This window comes from Carassius gibelio, chromosome B20 (genome assembly GCF_023724105.1).
Source record: "Carassius gibelio isolate Cgi1373 ecotype wild population from Czech Republic chromosome B20, carGib1.2-hapl.c, whole genome shotgun sequence".
NCBI lineage: Eukaryota > Metazoa > Chordata > Actinopteri > Cypriniformes > Cyprinidae > Carassius > Carassius gibelio.
In genome coordinates, this window is record NC_068415.1 from 7,566,634 (window position 1) to 7,584,008 (window position 17,375).

General features: G+C 34.1%; 3 protein-coding genes across 6 annotated transcripts in view; 1 reads left to right on the forward strand and 2 right to left on the reverse strand.

The window, feature by feature from the left end:
* Window positions 1-1,040: 1,040 nt before the first annotated feature.
* Window positions 1,041-7,734, reverse strand: LOC127984230 (peroxisomal biogenesis factor 3-like). Of its 2 annotated transcripts, none has more exons than XM_052586785.1 (12): window positions 7,520-7,734; window positions 7,021-7,152; window positions 6,848-6,929; window positions 6,715-6,758; window positions 4,269-4,390; window positions 4,105-4,171; window positions 3,936-3,990; window positions 3,640-3,790; window positions 3,103-3,173; window positions 2,736-2,858; window positions 1,948-2,044; window positions 1,041-1,855 (listed from the first exon to the last, which is right to left on the reverse strand). In XM_052586785.1, the coding sequence occupies exons 1-12, from the start codon at window positions 7,590-7,592 to the stop codon at window positions 1,772-1,774; spliced, it is 1,101 nt and encodes a 366-aa protein (XP_052442745.1). In that variant the 5' UTR covers window positions 7,593-7,734; the 3' UTR covers window positions 1,041-1,771. The 2 variants fall into 2 exon arrangements, 1 of the variants encoding a protein (XP_052442745.1); XR_008160561.1 differs by having other exon boundaries at window positions 1,803-1,855; window positions 2,736-2,853; window positions 7,520-7,729.
* Window positions 7,735-7,755: 21 nt separating this feature from the next.
* adat2 (adenosine deaminase tRNA specific 2) lies at window positions 7,756-11,257 on the forward strand. Of its 2 annotated transcripts, none has more exons than XM_052586788.1 (6): window positions 7,756-8,008; window positions 8,354-8,458; window positions 9,862-10,012; window positions 10,109-10,215; window positions 10,400-10,472; window positions 10,552-11,257. In XM_052586788.1, exons 1-6 carry the CDS (start codon window positions 7,910-7,912, stop codon window positions 10,665-10,667), a joined length of 651 nt encoding a protein of 216 aa, XP_052442748.1. In that variant the 5' UTR covers window positions 7,756-7,909; the 3' UTR covers window positions 10,668-11,257. The 2 variants fall into 2 exon arrangements, with proteins under 2 accessions (XP_052442748.1, XP_052442749.1); XM_052586789.1 differs by having other exon boundaries at window positions 8,354-8,440.
* Window positions 11,258-15,337: 4,080 nt separating this feature from the next.
* LOC127984231 (androgen-induced gene 1 protein-like) overlaps window positions 15,338-17,375 on the reverse strand; it is a 34,338-nt gene continuing 32,300 nt past the window's right edge. For both annotated transcript variants that reach the window (XM_052586786.1, XM_052586787.1), the window contains one exon: window positions 15,338-16,301. In XM_052586786.1, the coding sequence (XP_052442746.1) occupies window positions 16,267-16,301 (35 nt within the window). In that variant the 3' untranslated portion in view covers window positions 15,338-16,266. The remainder of the gene's footprint in view (window positions 16,302-17,375) is intronic.

Here is a 17,375-nt window from a genome sequence, read left to right on the forward strand (position 1 = left end):
GTATCGCATTGACATTTCAAATATTATTTATTTAGTACTGCAATTACTGATGAAAAAGTTTATTATTTTTTTTTTTTTTTAAGAAATAATACTGATACTATAATAATACTGAAAGATGCTTTTTTTTTTTTAAGTGACCGTAAAATACTATTTTATTTGAAAATACATGTTATATATGTTTCAAACAGATGATGTTCTTATATATATAAAATAAAGAATCCCCAAAAAAATGAACAAAAATACTGTGCAGCACAGCAGTTTTCAACATTGAATAATACGATTTTCTTTGGTGCGCCGAATCAGCAGATTGATTTCTGAAGGATTATGTGACACTGAAGACTGGAGTAATGGCTGCTAAAGATTCACATGAATACATACACATTGATATAAATTTAAATAGAAAAAAGGTATTTTAAACTGTAATGATATTTCACAGTATTTTTGATTAAATAAATGTAGCCTTGGTGTAAAGCTAATTATGAGTACATTTCTATTAAAATTAATAAATGAAGACATTCATGATTTCATGGCCATAACATTCTTAAAATGATCCAAATATAATCACAAACTAAACTGACAAATGTCAATGATTAGGATTATGCATTGTCATGATGTATCATTTAGCTGTTTATTCTGAATATATTCACTCTTTTATTTTCAGTACATTACATAAAGGGTGGTATATAGTCTTATCCAGTTAAGAGAAGTTTTTTTTTTTTTTTTTTTAAGGTATAAGGAAGTATTGCGTCAATAGGGTTGTGCTTAATGCAATATCAAACGTCATATGCTACCCACATTTATGCATCTATTTGGTCAGATATTACTTCATTTCTTCCTGATTTTATTTTCGTACTGAAGTTTATTTGGACCTGATGTGACCTAGTTTGTTAAGTTGCTACGCTTTCAATCATAGATGTGCGCTGCCCTCTAGAGGAACCCGGAAGAGTTTCAACGCAACGAAGACGGACGCCCTCGAGGTTTCTTTAACTATAAGAAAGCAGTCTTGTTTCAATAATGCTCCATTTTGAAAAGCCAAAACAGCATGCATTGTTTCCTAATCAAATAATGCATAATTTTAATGAATAGCATTATTACTCACATCATTTATTAACATTCACAGGTCATTTTACAGAAAAAGGGGCATACTACAACCTGTAGAGTTTGCAAAACAAAACGACAGTTCTACAACTATTCTCATTAATTAGTAGAACCAAGTAAATATAAGTGAAAATACTCCTAAATATGTTTTTTTTTTTTTTTTATCACAGTAGCAGTGCAATTAACATGCAATGCTACCATCCTGGAGGGGAGCATGAATGTGATTTGGTCCTGGAAAATGTCCAGCAGCTGCAACATCAGATTCAGAGATATCCTTTCTGCTATTCCCCCTTATAAGTCCATACTGCAGATGTGAATCATTCATATATATATATATATAATCTTTTATGCTAGCCATGTCGTGGCAGTTATATAAGGAGATTGCTATGCTACAGGAATTAAAATAAATAAATAAGATGCACTAGTTTATAAGTGCATGTAAAAACCTTGGCATGCCTGGCTGGGAATAAGGTTAGGGGGTCACAACATACAGAAAGGACAGCTAGCAGGTCATGAGAAGCTAACCCATACTGTACACCTGCTAACAACAGAATACCTGGACACCGATACACACTCGGCTCTCAGAACAGTTTCCTCCGGGTCGATTTTATTCAGTGCTGTTCTGCATGAAAGTTTCTTTAAAGTAGATTTGTAAGGAATCTCAGTCCTGTGCTCACTTCTGAAGTTCCTGAGGCGTGCTGAACGTTTCGTACACGTTGGCGGCAAACTCTTTCACCTGGTCTATCAATAAGAGATCCTAAATACAAGAAAACGAGCAAACATTGGTGTGTGGGCAGATTCTATACCACATGCAAGTCAAAATGAGTCGATGAATATGAAGGTTCTCACCTGGACAAAGTGACTGGGTATTTCGCTGCATATTGAATGTATTTGTCCGTTGATGATGGGAATGATTTTGGCTAGTGGGAGGCTTACATGTGATAACCTGGAAGAAAAGCATGTGGAAAAACAGCAATAAATCTCTTTCCATCCCCTATATTGTTCACAAACCTGAAAGGTGACAGAATTTGAAGGGAAGGTGATAAAATGGCTTAAAGCTGCAGTAGGTAACTTTTGTAAAAAATATATTTTTTTACATTTGTTAAACCTGTCATTATGTCCTGACAGTAGAATATGAGACAGATAATCTGTGAAAAAATCAAGCCCCTCTGGCTCCTCCCAGTGGTCCTATTGCCATTTGCAGAAATACATCGCTCCCGTTAAGAAACAACCAATCAGAGCTGCGGTCCGTAACTTTGTTTGTGTTCAAAATGTAGAAAAATGTATATAATAAGCGAGTACACCATGAATCCATTTTCCAAACCGTGTTTTTGGCTTGTCCTGAATCACCAGGGTGCACCTATAATAAGTGTTTATATTCGGACTATTTTAGATTGCTTCGGGGATACCGCGGCGGAGTAACCCAGTACCTTTGTGATTCTTCAAAGACATAAACAGAGAGAAGTAGTTCCGGCTACGATGTTCTTCCGCAAGACACAAGCAGTTCTGTTTATTAACCGCTAGAGCGTCAAAAGTTACCGACTGCAGCTTTAACGTGGCTTAATTGGCCAAATACTTTTTGGGTTCACTGTACGTACCTTCCTTTAAAAAATGAAAAGAAATGCATTTACACTGACCGGTCAGGTGTGCTGGAGGTGTTGGAGTCTTCCTGTGGGGGTCGGAAAAACTCTGACATGTTGTCTAGGAAGCGGATAAAGCCTCGGCTCAAGCAAGTACGAAGTACAGTAGTGAAGTCTGGACTGGAAAAAAAAAAAAAGTTTATCAGCTATCTTCACTTAAGTGATCTCTCCTAAATGATTGATTAACCAAATTAGTCTTATCCTATTATTTTTTATTTTGATCAAAAATACATTTTGAATCAAGAATGGTTTTCAACCAAAAATGAAAATTCTAAAGGTAACCTGTCCCTTTAAGGTATCTTTTTTTTTTTTTTTTTCAATTTCATAACCTACAGGATTATACAGGTGCTTAGATTTCCCTCACCTTTCAAGCATATCTCTGGTTTCATTTAGCAGCTTTATTGTTGTGACATCATTCTCCGTGAGACCACAAGCCTACATTTATTTTTAATAAATAAATACAATTAGTACACAGACATCAAGAAATTAAAAAGTAAATTGTGATGTAATATAATGTTTCTTTTTCTTATCAAATGTTAAGTTAATAATATAATTATAGTAATCTATAAAAATCATAGTACTATAATTATAGTAAAAATGAGTAATACAATTATATTCCTATAAAAGTCTTATCAAGCTTTATCAAATGTTATTGTTATATTATTTGATGGAAAAAAAAATTCAGGATTCTTTAATGAGTAGAAGGTTTATATAGAAGTTTAGAATATAAATCATTTTTTATTTATTTAATGTATCCTTGCTAAATAAAATAAAATGCTGGTATCATGAATATGTATGCATATAATTGTAGTTTTACATTTAATAAAACAAATCTGAAATAAATTAATCAATTACATATCTAATTCATAACTAAACAAGAAAATAAATGATACATATCTACCTGCGAGGCTAGTGTGTTCTCTTCATCAGGCATCATGTACCAAGAAAGACTTTTGTGTTTAGAGGACGCACAGCCCTCCTCCACTAACTGTCTGATCTGACTTAACTGTTGCTCCAACTCTTGAAGGGACAAACTCTGCTTCAGAGACACCCTGAGGAGACATGGACAGCAGTTAGCGATCCTGCTAAATACACAAGACGATGGACACAACACAATGGCAAACTGCCATGGCAAATAAAGCCACAAATGGGATGAGAAGATAAAAATTCCTTCATCTAATAAATCACTCAACATACGGTCCAAGAACTTCCTGAACAGCTTTCTTCACCACGGTTATCAGTTCAATGAGCCCTGAAAGGACAAAATTAAGATCACTATCAACTATGGTGGATGTGATCTCATAAACATAGGATTAAACTCTAATACAGATTAGATGCTTTTATACAGATCTGACACTGTCCTCACCTGCTCCAAGAAGGTGTTGGATACTTGACAGATATTGTTGTTGGACATCAGGAGGGGCCAAGGGGGTCTAAAGAAGCAGTATAATAGAAATGAAGTAGAATTGATGTGCTGTAACATGGTAAAACCAGGTTGCTTTGCCTTTAGAACACCAAGCCCTGACATACCGTTCCATTCTTTGTCACAGAGTTGTCCAGGTACAAGTAGCCACCAATTATGTTGAGCTGAACTCTGAGTAGCACCACCAGCATGCAAGTGCTGTAAACCGCCACAACGCTGCGGGTAAAACCTGGAGAGCAGAAATCATTGTTTGAGAACAGGAATAGATGAGTGTGTGATTAAATTTCCTTTCAAAAGCCATTTTTACTTCTGTAGTGTGACATACAGGTGGATCTCAATACATTAGAATGTTTGTGAAACTTGTGTATTAAATAAATTCAGTGCAAACAGACTGAAGTAGTTTAAGTCTTTGGTTCTTTTATTTTTGATGGTTTTTGGCTCACATTTAACAAAAACCCACCAATTCACTATCTCAACACATTAGAATATGGTGACATGCCATTTAGCTGATCAACTCATAACACCAGGTAAAGGTGTCCTGAGCCTTCAAAATGGTCTCCCAGTTTGGTTCACTAGGATATGCAATCATGGGGAAGACTGCTGATCTGACAGTTGTCCAGAAGACAATCATTGACACCCTTCAAAAGGAGGGCAAGCCACAAACATTCATTGCCAAAGAAGCTGGCTGTTCAGAGTGCTGTATCCAAGCATGTTAACAGAAAGTTGAGTGGTAGGACAAAGTGTGGAAGAAAAGATGCACAACCAATAGAGAGAAATACAGCCTTATGAGGATTGTCAAGCAAAATCGATTCAAGAATTTGAGTGAACTTTACAAGGAATGGACTGAGGCTGGGGTCAAGGCATCCTTTTCGGGTGAGAGCAAGTTTTGTATTTCATTTGGAAACCAAGGTCCTAGAGTCTGGAGGAAGGGTGGAGAAGCTCATAGCCCAATTTGCTTGAAGTCCAGTGTTAAGTTTCCACAGTCTGTGATGATTTGGGGTGTAATGTCATCTCCTGGTGTTGGTCCATTTTGTTTTTTGAAAAACAAAGTAACCGCACCCGTTTACCAAGAAATTTTGGAGCTTTTTATGCTTCTTTCTGCTGACAGCTTTTTGAAGATGCTGATTTCATTTTCCATTATTTTAGATTTGGATTTAGCACCTGCCCACACTGCCAAAAGCACCAAAAGTTGGTTAAATTACCATGGTGTTGGTGTGCTTGACTGGCCAGCTAACTCACCAGACCTGAACCCCAGAGAGAATCTATTGTCAAGAGGAAGATGAGGAACAAGAGACCAGAAAATGCAGATGAGCTGAAGGCCAGTGTCAAAGAAACCTGGGCTTCCATACCACCTCAGCAGTGCATGTACAGTAAATTAACATACTTTCCAGAAGGCCAACAATTCACTATTTTTTTTTCTTTTTTACATTTTTTTTATTGGTCTTATGAAGTATTGTAATTTTTTGAGATAGTGAAAAGGTAGGTTTTTGTTAAATGTGAACCAAACTTATCACAATTAAAATTATTTATTTAATTTAAAATTATTTAATACACAAAGTTTCACAATTTGAGTTGAATTACTAAAATAAATGAACTTTTCCACAACATTCTAATTTATTGAGATGCACCTGTATTGTGAAACAGGACATTCAACTAAAATATTTCAGGGCATGAATCAGTTTGATTGTGAAAAGTGGGTGTTCCATTATCCACCAGTATTGAGCCAAATCAATGCCTTATTAATCATTTGGTCATTCCTCAACATTTTCCAATAACCCACATGACATCAGCAGAAAATAATAATTTAGTTTGGGGTTGGTAAGATAAAAATAAAGTTTTTAAAAGAACACCGTATTAACAGTAATATTAGAGAAATATTATTGCAATTTAAAGAGCAGTTTTCTATATTTAAATATGTTTAATATTATTTATTGTTGTGATGGAAAAGCTGTATTATTTAGTAGTCATTATTCCAGTCTACAGTATCACAGTATCACATGATCCTTCAGAAATCATGTGATTATGCTGATTTGGTGCTCAAGAATAATTTTCTTCTTATTAATGCTGGAAACATTTATGCTGCTTAATATGATTGTGGAAACTTTGATTAATTTTTTCAAGATTCTTTGATAGAAACTTCAAAAGAACAGCATTTATATGAAATATAAATATTTGTAATAATGTTATACTATAAAAATGTAATGTAATAACGTTGTCGGTCTTTACATCCTTGCTTAATAATATTAATTCTTGTTAAATAAATAAATAAATAAATACTGACCCCAAACTTTTGAATTGTTTTTTTTTTTAAGCGAAATTAAATTGGCATTGCTCTTCCTTAAATTTTAACACACCAAAAACAAAGGAAAAAGGAAAATTGTGTAGATTGTTACAGATTGGAAAGACTAACAATTTATTCTTAAGGACAGATTGAAAGTACACAATGACACTCAGAATCTGCATTAAGAAAGTAAATAGGGTCCATTTTAATTTCATGTTGACATTAAAGCAAAAAATATGTAATCCTACAACAAAGAATCTTATTCAACTCACTAATAATCTTTAGATCCTCCCAGATTTCAAGTTTATTAGCTGGCCTGTGTAGGGAGAAATGATCACTTGCGTCAGTTCTGTTCTTTTATTTTGTAATTCAGATAATCATCTATAATTTACATGAATGACTCACTTAGTCTTCAGCAAAGCGGTGAGGCTCTCTGAGTTCAGGTGATGTATGATTGCCTCTCGAAGAGTGGGAAGCATTGATAACACTACAGAAAAAGACAATTAAATGTACTGGGCAGAATATCTCGTTTTCATAACATTTATTAACTGATCATGTCATTCGGTTTTATTTTTTACCTGTCATGTTGCATGTCCTCTGGTTGCTTTCAAAATGAAACTGTCTCCGAGCCTGAGCGATGTATTCGGCTGCCTCTCGCTCCTGCATCTCCTGAATTTTTCTTTGTGCATACTTACCAAGTAGATAGACACCTGGAGTTTGAGAATACATTACAATATAACATACATGTTAAGAAACTGACATGCAATGTGCCAGATATATCCAGTGATTTAAAAACTGCATTCTGGGTTAAAATACCAGGGTAAAGATCATATCAACTGTGCCAATAGAAAAACTAGGTGACAGGTGAACTGAGATTGATTAGCTGGATGTGGAAATAAGATCTAATGCTTGGCAACACTGTAATAACATGCTAACCTATATATTATAGCATATTAACATATTAGAACTACATGTATTAGTATTAAGCTATTAAAACTTGTTAATACACAGTCACACGTAGCTAACACTCTCTCAACTATATAAGCATGCAGGTGGTCTAACAGTTGCCCACGTTACCTCCAACAAAAACCCCAGCGAAGATGAATTTCCTCCTATGGCGTTTGATGAAATTCCATGTAGAACTCAACATTTTAAAAACAGACTTTACACTGCAGAAAACAAACAAACAAATGAAAAACTAGATGGAAAAGCGTGTTTAGACGTAACGCACTAGCTAGCGCAATGCTACATGGCAGTAACTTCTCGTGTTAGCAGCACACAGGCGAACTAAAGATAACAGATTGCGTCGGTCGATCGATCGATTCTGCGACAGGTCGACTCGCCGCCCTGAACTGTCCATCCATTATTACGGTCCTCCGTAAACAACACGTGTGCGTAAGCACAACGTTACTATTTTCTGATTTATGCTGCTTTGTTTTTACGGTTGTAGATTCGTCGAGGATACTAATGGAGATGCAAGCAGACCGTGTTGAGCTTGAGAAAAGTGATTTTCTGCAGCCCTTAGATAGTGAGATACAAACATGGATGTCAAAGGCGTTTGACATGGTAAAACTTATCTGATGTTTACTGTTTGTTCACAATATTTACCATGGTAACTGTCGTTTCCCCTCAAAAACCGTAGTTACTAAAGTTACGTTACTGCATTAATTTGACTGTGAAAACTAAATGAAATAAAACGACACTGCCTTTGAAACGAATACGTAATGTATGTATGATTTAATATCTAATATTTTCTGAAGATTTTCCACAGTTTTTTTATTTTTTATTTTTAATAATAACTAGTTTCCATTATATTTTAGTTGTCATGGTAAGTGTGTATGATTTGTGCCTGTCTACCTGGAAATGTGTTGTTGTTTTGAAAAAGTTATAAATGTATTAACTTTTTTAAAGGCACTTGAGGCTCTTGAGAATGGTGAGGTTCCAGTCGGCTGTCTGATGGTTTACAACAATGAGATTATTGGAAAAGGAAGAAATGAGGTGAATGAAACAAAAAATGTAAGTAACTTCACGATGGGCCTATTATAATTGTGTAAACCAACAATAATCCTTATTAGATTAGATTAGATTAGATTCAACATTATTGTCATTATGCAGAGTATAAATACAGAGCTAATGAAATGCAGTTAGCATCTAACCAGAAGTGTAAGAATATAGTGTTTTATATACATATAAGTGCAGAGTAAGTGAAGCTGTGATTTACAGAATATACAGTGGAGTTGCTATATACACACTATTGAGCGGAGTATATACAGAATATAAATAGGAATGCAATCTAGGGGTATATTATGAACTGAGCAATGTAGCATTATATATACATTATGAACAGCAGCAACGTAAGAACAGTGGTAATAAATACAGATGGATGAGTGTGCAATAGTATTGTTAAACAATGTATTCTATGCAAAATAACAGTAGTGCAATTATATTTTTATAGAAATAGTTTAGTGTGCTTTGTACGGTAACAACTTTAGACAGTTTACAATGTAATAACTTGAACAAGGTGTAGTCTGTGCAAAATATGAGTAGTGCAATACATGTATGTGAAGTACTGTGACCAGTGCAGTAAGAGAGCAGATGCAGGTTAGATTGTTGGTGTGGAGTTCAGAAGTGTCACAGCTTCGGGGAAGAAGCTCTTCCTGAGCCTATTATTGTGAGAGCTTTGGCTCCTGTAACGCCTGTTGGATGGAAGGAGGGTGAAAAGTCCATGGCTAGGATGAGAGGCCTCCTTGATGATGTTTCTTGCCGTGCCCAGGCAGCGCTTGTGATAAAATGTTCTCAATGGAAGTTAACTGGGTGCCGGTGATCCGTTGAGCAGTTTTCACCACCCGCTGGAGTGCTTTGCGGTCCGATGCAGAGCTTATATTAATGTAACTGGCTCCAGTATATATATATTCGAATGATAATTGGTCAGTTACTTAATCATATTTTTCAAATCTGTTAAGTTATTCAGAAATGCCTAGAAGATGTGGTTCACAGGCCGTGATGGGAATACACCTCTTCTATGATGGACATTCAGTTTTTGTATTTAAAAGAATATTGTTATTTTTGTGAGGCTTTCAGTCTGAATGTGTAAATGGTGTAACTGTTTAGAAGTGGTCAAAAGCAAGTCTCATTGCCAGGCTTATTTTCTCGCAAATGATTCATGATCAAATCATTATACTCAAGATGAGAGGAACATTTTCTAAATTGTTAAAATTCTAGGAACTGGTACTGGTGATTCATTTTGAAATGATTTCTAATTTCTCATGTTAATAATCACAGACATCCTTTTTTGCCATTGACCCATAAATTATAGTTCCTGTTCTTTTAAGAATTTGATCAATGGTTCTTCCTAGTAGAGCACAGAGAAACTTTGGAATAGATGAAACAACCTCACGTCTGTGTATGCTTTGCCCAAGGCTACTCGGCATGCAGAAATGGTGGCACTGGATCAAGTGCTTGATTGGTGCCGTTTCAGAGAGAAGGACCCAAAGGAGGTGTGTGAACAGACTGTACTTTATGTGACAGTGGAGCCATGTATCATGTGTGCCGCTGCTCTGCGCCTGCTTCGTATCCTTGATTCCAAAATGTAGCCACTTATTAGTTTAGAAAAGTTTACACACACCGTACCATTAACAGTACCACAGCACCTTAACATTTAAGCAGACATACCTCTTGTTGTATATGGGTGCAAAAATGAGCGGTTTGGAGGCTGTGGATCAGTCCTGGACATCTCATCAGATCTTTTACCACACACTGGAACTTCATTTAAGGTAAAAGAATTTCCAAGTTCAAGTTCAATTCCAGCTGATCCAAAAGGAAACTAGTCCTTTACATTCTGAACCGTTCTGTGTGGCTAGAATATTTTTCTTGTAAGAAGCATTCACATTCCTTTAATTGTAGTCCAGACCACATTGCATATTTTTGCTGAAGCACATGCTTACTTGCTTATTACAGTGCATCGCCGGCTATAGAGCAGAAGAGGCTGTTGAAATGCTCAAGACATTTTATAAACAGGAAAACCCAAATGGTAAGGGAAATCTGTTTAATGTATGCATATTAATGGTTTCAATGTCCTGTTTCTGAAACTGATATTTTTGTTTTTTTAGCTCCCAAACCTAAAGTGAGGAAAGATTTGATCAGCCCTCCAGATGGCGCTGTAGTCGTTCAGGTAAAACAAGGACCGCAAGATGACGAGAGCGAAACAATTGCTCCTTTGAGCTGAAATGGAAAATATTGAGACTTTTACAAGACCTTGTCAGTGCCTGGATCTTAGTGACTTTTGATTTTGCCATCTTTATGAGGTCATTGATATGATCTAGTATTTGAGGAAGCACGTTGGCTCATTATCTGGACCACATAGCTCGTAAAACCTCCAGGCTTCCTCTTCTCTGTGGCTGGACGCTGAGAGTTGTCTGTTAACAGTGTGTAGAAGCAATAGACTGGGCCTGTTCTGCATTAAAGCGCAGGTTCTTCTCCAGGTCTTGCGCTCTCTGTGTCCTTATACAACCCAGAGAACTGGTTCTGAACTCTCAATGATCTCAGTCTTGGACTCACTAGCAGATGCTGGACAGGCCCAGGTGGAGTTTCCACTTACTTCATAGCCAGAAAATTTAAAGGGATAGTTGAAATTAAATTTCTTTCAGTACTTTTTCACACTACTTTTTTTTTCTTCAGTGGAGCACAAAAAGGGAATTTTATGAAGGAGTCCTCTAAAGAATATATACCCATTTTAATAGAATTAAAGTAATTGAAGATGGAGGCTGTCAAGCTCTATAATAGCAAAAAATAAATGGATCACAAACAAGTATAAAAGTCATCCTGATGCTTTGTGTATATAATTTTGTTTAGATTTTTCTGGAAGATGGAAAGTCACACAGGTTTGGTACAACATGAGGGTCAACAAATAATTAATCATTTTTAGGTGAAGTTTTCAAAGTTGTTTCCTTAAGTTTGCTTGTTTATATATTTGTATTTGCAATATCCCATGCATACTAACTTGGAAAAAAGAAAAAACATGTTAATTTAGTATTATTTATGTGCTGTCATAGTTATTATTGATATTTTGAATCAGAATTACATTATATTTTACATTTTTCATTTTAACTTTAGTTTCATTTTCAGTAATTGTATGTGATATATATATATATATATATATATATATATATATATATATATATATATATATATATATATATAACCATTTAGTAGTTCTTATTTTTTTATTTCCAATCAGTCAACTTGAACTTATTTTGGTTAGTGGCCAAGGCAGTATTTTCTTATTTTGATTTAGTTTATTTATTTATTTTAATGCTGTCAATGATTAATCACATCCAAAATAAGTTTTGGTTTACATAATATGTATAAAAAGTTATATTATATTATATGTGTATAATATATAATGTATAACTTTGTCCTCTAATTACATATATTTACATAATTTACAAATAATCTTTTTTTATTTTTATATGTATAAATACACACACATACAGTATATATTGTGAACATATATGTATATATTTATTGTCATAAATGTATTTATATAAACATTTTGCTTGAATATATACATAGGTGTGTGTGTGTGTGTGTGTGTGTGTGTGTGTGTGTGTGTGTGTGTGTGTATATATATATATATATATATATATATATATATATATATATATATATATATATATATATATATATATATGTATATGTACACACCCATATATTATGTAAACACATTTTTTTATTTATTTGGATGCAATTAATTGTTTTACAGCACTGGTTTATTTATTTATTGTATTGTTTTGAATTAACAAAACTTACACTTAATACAAATCCTGATCTGCACACTTCCACTTCTTCATGAAACCGTTCATGTCATGTTGCGTTTCTGGTTATTAAAGTATAACATAGCTCATAATGGTTTCTAGACCCCATATTATTAAATTGCCATGTAATGTGTTATTAGTGGCTGGAAGTGGGTTTTCTGTGGGTGCGTATGAAAGAGCAATCAAGTGGGTTTGGAAATAGATGTGAGGTGTCTGAGATGTTTTGAGCTGTCGTTTTTCAAGGCCTGTCGTCTTACATGGCTACGGGTTCTGCTGGCCGTATCATATATTTGAAAAATATCCTCGGTCAGTTACTTCTCTGTTATTGTCATTGTAAGCAGAGAACCCATGGGTTTTATTGTTTTGTGATGAATGATCAGACATTGAGCGCTCACAGCTGGCTTTTTTAATATGACTCTTCTATGCTGATGTTGAAATGACAGGAGCTGTCATTAATAAATTAAAATAATCATTTAGATTCATTGTGTAAATAGTGTGGTCTTAGTAACCGATTCAAAACAACCGAGCGCTGGTCACACACCTGGTAAGCATTTGACAGGTGTTATGCCTTGGCCGCGTTACATCATGAGTCAGTGCGAATCTTAAAACAAGCTGCCGCCACCTACGCTCACCCTGTTCACATGGACTCGGAACAATATTTTGTCTCTAACTCTTTATCCATGGACAGTGTTTCATAAAGCTTCATTCAGCTTTTAATAGAGTGAACCAAAGTGTCAAATCATAATAGATTTTCTAATGTTAATATTTTGTCCGAGGTGAAAATCCTAGGTTTGTTTCATCCCACAGAGGGCTTGGGAAAGCTCACGGAGATGGTTAAGACACAAGGCGTTTTATTCTACATGTAAGCAAGTATTTATTTTAATTTAATTATTTACAGAATAAAATGATATGCTACATGAAAGTTTGAGACTAGTTTTCTTTAGTCTGAAAGTCAACAAGTATTATTGTTTGTTACCCGTTTTACTTCTTCATTTGGCTTTTCCACAGGGAAAACAGGATATTCAGTGCTAAAAAAATGGTGGGAATTGAAAGGATTGTGAAAAGCGAGTTTTGCATATTCAGATGTGAATTTGGATTAAAAAACAAAAAACAATTTGCTAAATAGCTATTGGCTAACAGTATCCAATTGCCTCCATAGCTCAAGTGACAAAAATGGAAAAGGAAAGAGAACATTATTTTGATTTGATAAGTTACTATAATTTAATTTGAATGTAAAGACAAACATTTGGTTACACTTTATAGTGTTAATTAATATTAAATAATTAAACAGAATTTTTTGTTCCAAGTCTCTTCTGCTCACAAGTGTGCATTTATTTGACCAAAAATAGTCAAAACAGTAATATTTTTTTAGCTATTTTCTGTTTTAAAATGCAGTTTATTCCTATGATGGAAAAGCTGAATTATTAGCAGCCGTTAATCCAGTTTCCAGTGTATTTTTCCCCAGGATTCAAAGTTAATTTGAAATAGAACAATTTTGCTAAATGATGTCTTTACTTACAAGTACTAATTTCTTTAATAAAATCACTGAGCCCAGATCTCCAGATGCTAGTGTATGCTAATGTTTTTAACATGTCAAGTGGTTTAACTGAAAACTATAGCTACTCACTAAAGAAAATCCTTTACTAAACAGTTTGACTTTCTTCTGTGAAACACAATGGATTTTTTTTCCTTTGAAAAATGTCTCGTCTTTTTTGTTCATGATTTAGATTCCTGATATAGAAACAGTTAAAACCTTTTACACAATATATTCTTTTGTGTTCCACACAAGAAATGAAGTCATACTGGTTTGGAACGGCATGAAGGTGAATAAATGATGACAGAACTTATAGTATATTTACAAATTAAAATGTCAGTTTTCATAAAATTGTTGTTCATTTTAAGATTATGATGAATTAAAGTTAACAGATTAAACCACATTAGAAAGATTTACCACAACAACATACCAATGAATTGTTCACAAGACCAGGAAATGTGCATTAAGTAAATGAAGCTTCAATGATATGATCCAGAGTGCTAATAGATGGTCATTTATACATGTGTGGAGTCTAGACTGGTTTATCTGTCACTGAGCTTTCCTTCAAATGCATCTCACACACCATTTACACTGCAAAATTCTGCTGTACTCTCCTCATTTACATTTTTTTTTTTTTTAAGTTTGTTAATACACGTCAGGAAACTGTTCACTGTGGTACTTCTGCATGCAGGAGAGGCAGTGTTAATGAGGACACTATGAAGTGTCGTTTTAAAATTAACGCTCTGACAGAGAATTTAAACACACACACACACTTTCACTCGCTCTCAACATGCCTCCGAACACACACCACTCCGAAACTAAATTGTAAGTGAAATATATATGAGAATCATCATGAAATTCCATTGCCAGTCAGTGTGGAAGGTATTCTTCATCTATTTTTTTTTTTGACCATTCCTCTGACATAAAATGCATGATGAGGTGCAAGCATGAAACAGGAGAGTATTTGAACAGTCTTGTCTGAAAAATTTAGATGTGATGGTAACACAAAGTTTCTCACTATCGGTTTTCTTTAAACATCCCGAGAGGCATTGCTCCTCATTCTGCTTTTATCGGGTTGCACCAAATTCTTTTTCTTTTGCTATTTGGGACACACGTTCTGGACTTAAAGTTGAAAATTTGACTTTTAAGGGGATGAGGTTGAGCGGGGCCTGGTTATTTGGACTTGTCCATCGAAAGGTGATTGCAATTCCTTGTCGAGCGATCTCCTTTTCCTCAGGCCTGAAATGTGTGTGTTTCTCATTAAAAGAATGTCCAGCTCTGCACAAAGGAATTGTTATGTTTGGGCAACATCTGTGTCTTAAAAGTCGAGGGGGAAAAGGCCAGAGAAAATATAGGACAAACATTAAATCATAAGTACAACAATTTTTCCTTGGTAATTGAACGTTGGCTCTACTTTTCCCACAGAATTATGGTGCATCTGTGTATGTGCGAGCATAAGAAAATCGCTGAGTGAAGACTGTAGGTTTCAATCCGCTTTTCCTCTTGTCTGGCTTCCTCTACAACTTTGGAAGAACATTAAAAAAGATATATATTTAAAACTTTATTAATAAAAGAAGAAAAAACAACAACATATTAGTGAACTAAACGACAAAAGCTCATCATATCCATAAGATATGAAACATTACATCCCTTTAAGATAAAAAACACATTTAAATAATAGGTAACACTTTATAATTAGGTTTCATTTGTTAGCATTAGTTTACTACATTAGTTTAATTAAAGTTTAATTCTTGTTGACAATTGAATGTACTATGAACTAACAAACAATAAATGAACAACTGTATTTGTATTTACTAAATGCTTTAAAAACTATATTGTGCATTCGTGTTAGCTAACGTTAACGTATGAGAGCTTCTTATAAAGTGTTACAGAGTAGGGAAAGGTCAGTTTTGTTTTCTGACAATGTTTGGATTTCGTGCGGTAATATCTGCTCATCTTAATCAAAAACATTTATGGCTTCAGAAACCCCATAAACAACTAATCTAAGTGAATTATCTTGTGCTCATTATCGTTTGCCATATGTTACTGTGTATATAAAGGTGTTGCTTATTTGTTTTAAAGAGGCAAAGAAAGACAAATTCCCTCATAAATCCTCCCTCTGTAAATAAATAATACCTGACGTGAGATATATATGTAATGTGGTTTGTTAAACTGGCTTCGTGACACACAAACAGAGCATGTGTGCAGTACAGATCATTCAATGCTCTCACAATGCTTGAGGTTCTCTGAAATACTGCAACATTCATACTATTAAATAAAAACATGAATTATTCAATTGCATGTTCAAGCCAATATAGGTCTGTGCTTTTTTTTTAAATTAAGGGCAGTAATGAGGATGAGATAAATGTCTGAGGAGACTGAGATAAATATATACTATTGGTTTGAACTCCAAAGTCCAACTGATTTGAATTCAGAAGAAGAGAAAAAAGGCAGGTTAACATTTGTGGTGGTCTTCTTCAGTCAGTTTTGGTCTTTTCTGATTCCAGAGTGCCTAGAAAAAGAAAAAGAAATATTAATGACATTAAATTTAATGACCTGAAATTATATGATGGCTATTTTAGCAATATTACAAGAGAGCTGTTTTATTGATTCAGGTGCAAGGAATTGCAAATGTGATCTCTCCTTAATATACCCTTCTTTAAACAATAATTTAATATTGAGTAATTGACATTTCAGGCACTATATGGCCTTTTGTTTTATTTATTGTTGTGGCGCCAAAGCAGGATCTAACCAAAAGTAACTGTGTAATACTACAGCAGGCTTGTAAAACAGTGTATTGTGTGAACTGCATTTTGCTTTCAGAGTCATAATTATCTTGAAAACCATGTGTATTTCAATGGTCCAATTAGTTAATGCATTAGGTACAATATTGTTCTAAAGAGAAGGTGTTGAAATGTCGAAGTACTTCTAAGGTTACATTAATTTGGTCCATTTATAAAGTAATAATAATAAGAAATGTTTAATGAGCAACCAAAGGATCATTTGACATAGCTTTGCTATAAAATAAATTTTAAAATATATTAAAATAGAAAACATTTTAATTTAAAATAATATTTCACAATATAACGTTTTTTACTGTACTTTTTTTCTGTATTCGGCCTTGGTGGGAATAAAAGACTTCGAAAACCTTACCGACCACACACTTTTGAATAGTATTGCATACATTTTGAAATATAAATACACTGTTAGGTTACTTTATAATTATTATTTTATTGAAATGTTAAAATGTATTAGTATAATGTCTGTACAAATTCATTGAGATTAATAAATGCTGTAAAAGTTTGTGACACCAAATGCATTAGCTTACTATTGGATTATTATAAAGAGTTGCCATTAAATGATCAAATTAAATGTATGTGGTTCTCGCCACTTCAGCATAATTTGTAAGTTCATTTAAAAATATACTGTGCATCCTGAAATATTAGTATTTTCTTAAACGGTATTTTTCTTTTAATATTTTCACTTTATTTTTTTGGATACTGTAGTGACATATTCAAGATCTGTGATCTCTTGGCAACTGATTGTGCATTTCATCAGAGAATGAGAGTGAAGAACAGCACAGAAC

Bases quoted from the DNA above. Each gene is read 5' to 3' on its own strand.
- LOC127984230 (XM_052586785.1), bottom strand. From the start codon at position 7,592: ATGTTGAGTTCTACATGGAATTTCATCAAACGCCATAGGAGGAAATTC. The intron at 3,991-4,104 runs GTGAGGACAGTG...TTGTCCTTTCAG, and splicing joins CCAACACCTTCTTGGAGCAG to GGCTCATTGAACTGATAACC. The intron at 3,174-3,639 runs GTAGATATGTAT...AAATAAATGTAG, and splicing joins AGAACACACTAGCCTCGCAG to GCTTGTGGTCTCACGGAGAA.
- adat2 (XM_052586788.1), top strand. From the start codon at position 7,910: ATGGAGATGCAAGCAGACCGTGTTGAGCTTGAGAAAAGTGATTTTCTG. The intron at 8,459-9,861 runs GTAAGTAACTTC...GCTTTGCCCAAG, and splicing joins AGGTGAATGAAACAAAAAAT to GCTACTCGGCATGCAGAAAT. The intron at 10,013-10,108 runs GTATCCTTGATT...ACATTTAAGCAG, and splicing joins CGCTGCTCTGCGCCTGCTTC to ACATACCTCTTGTTGTATAT.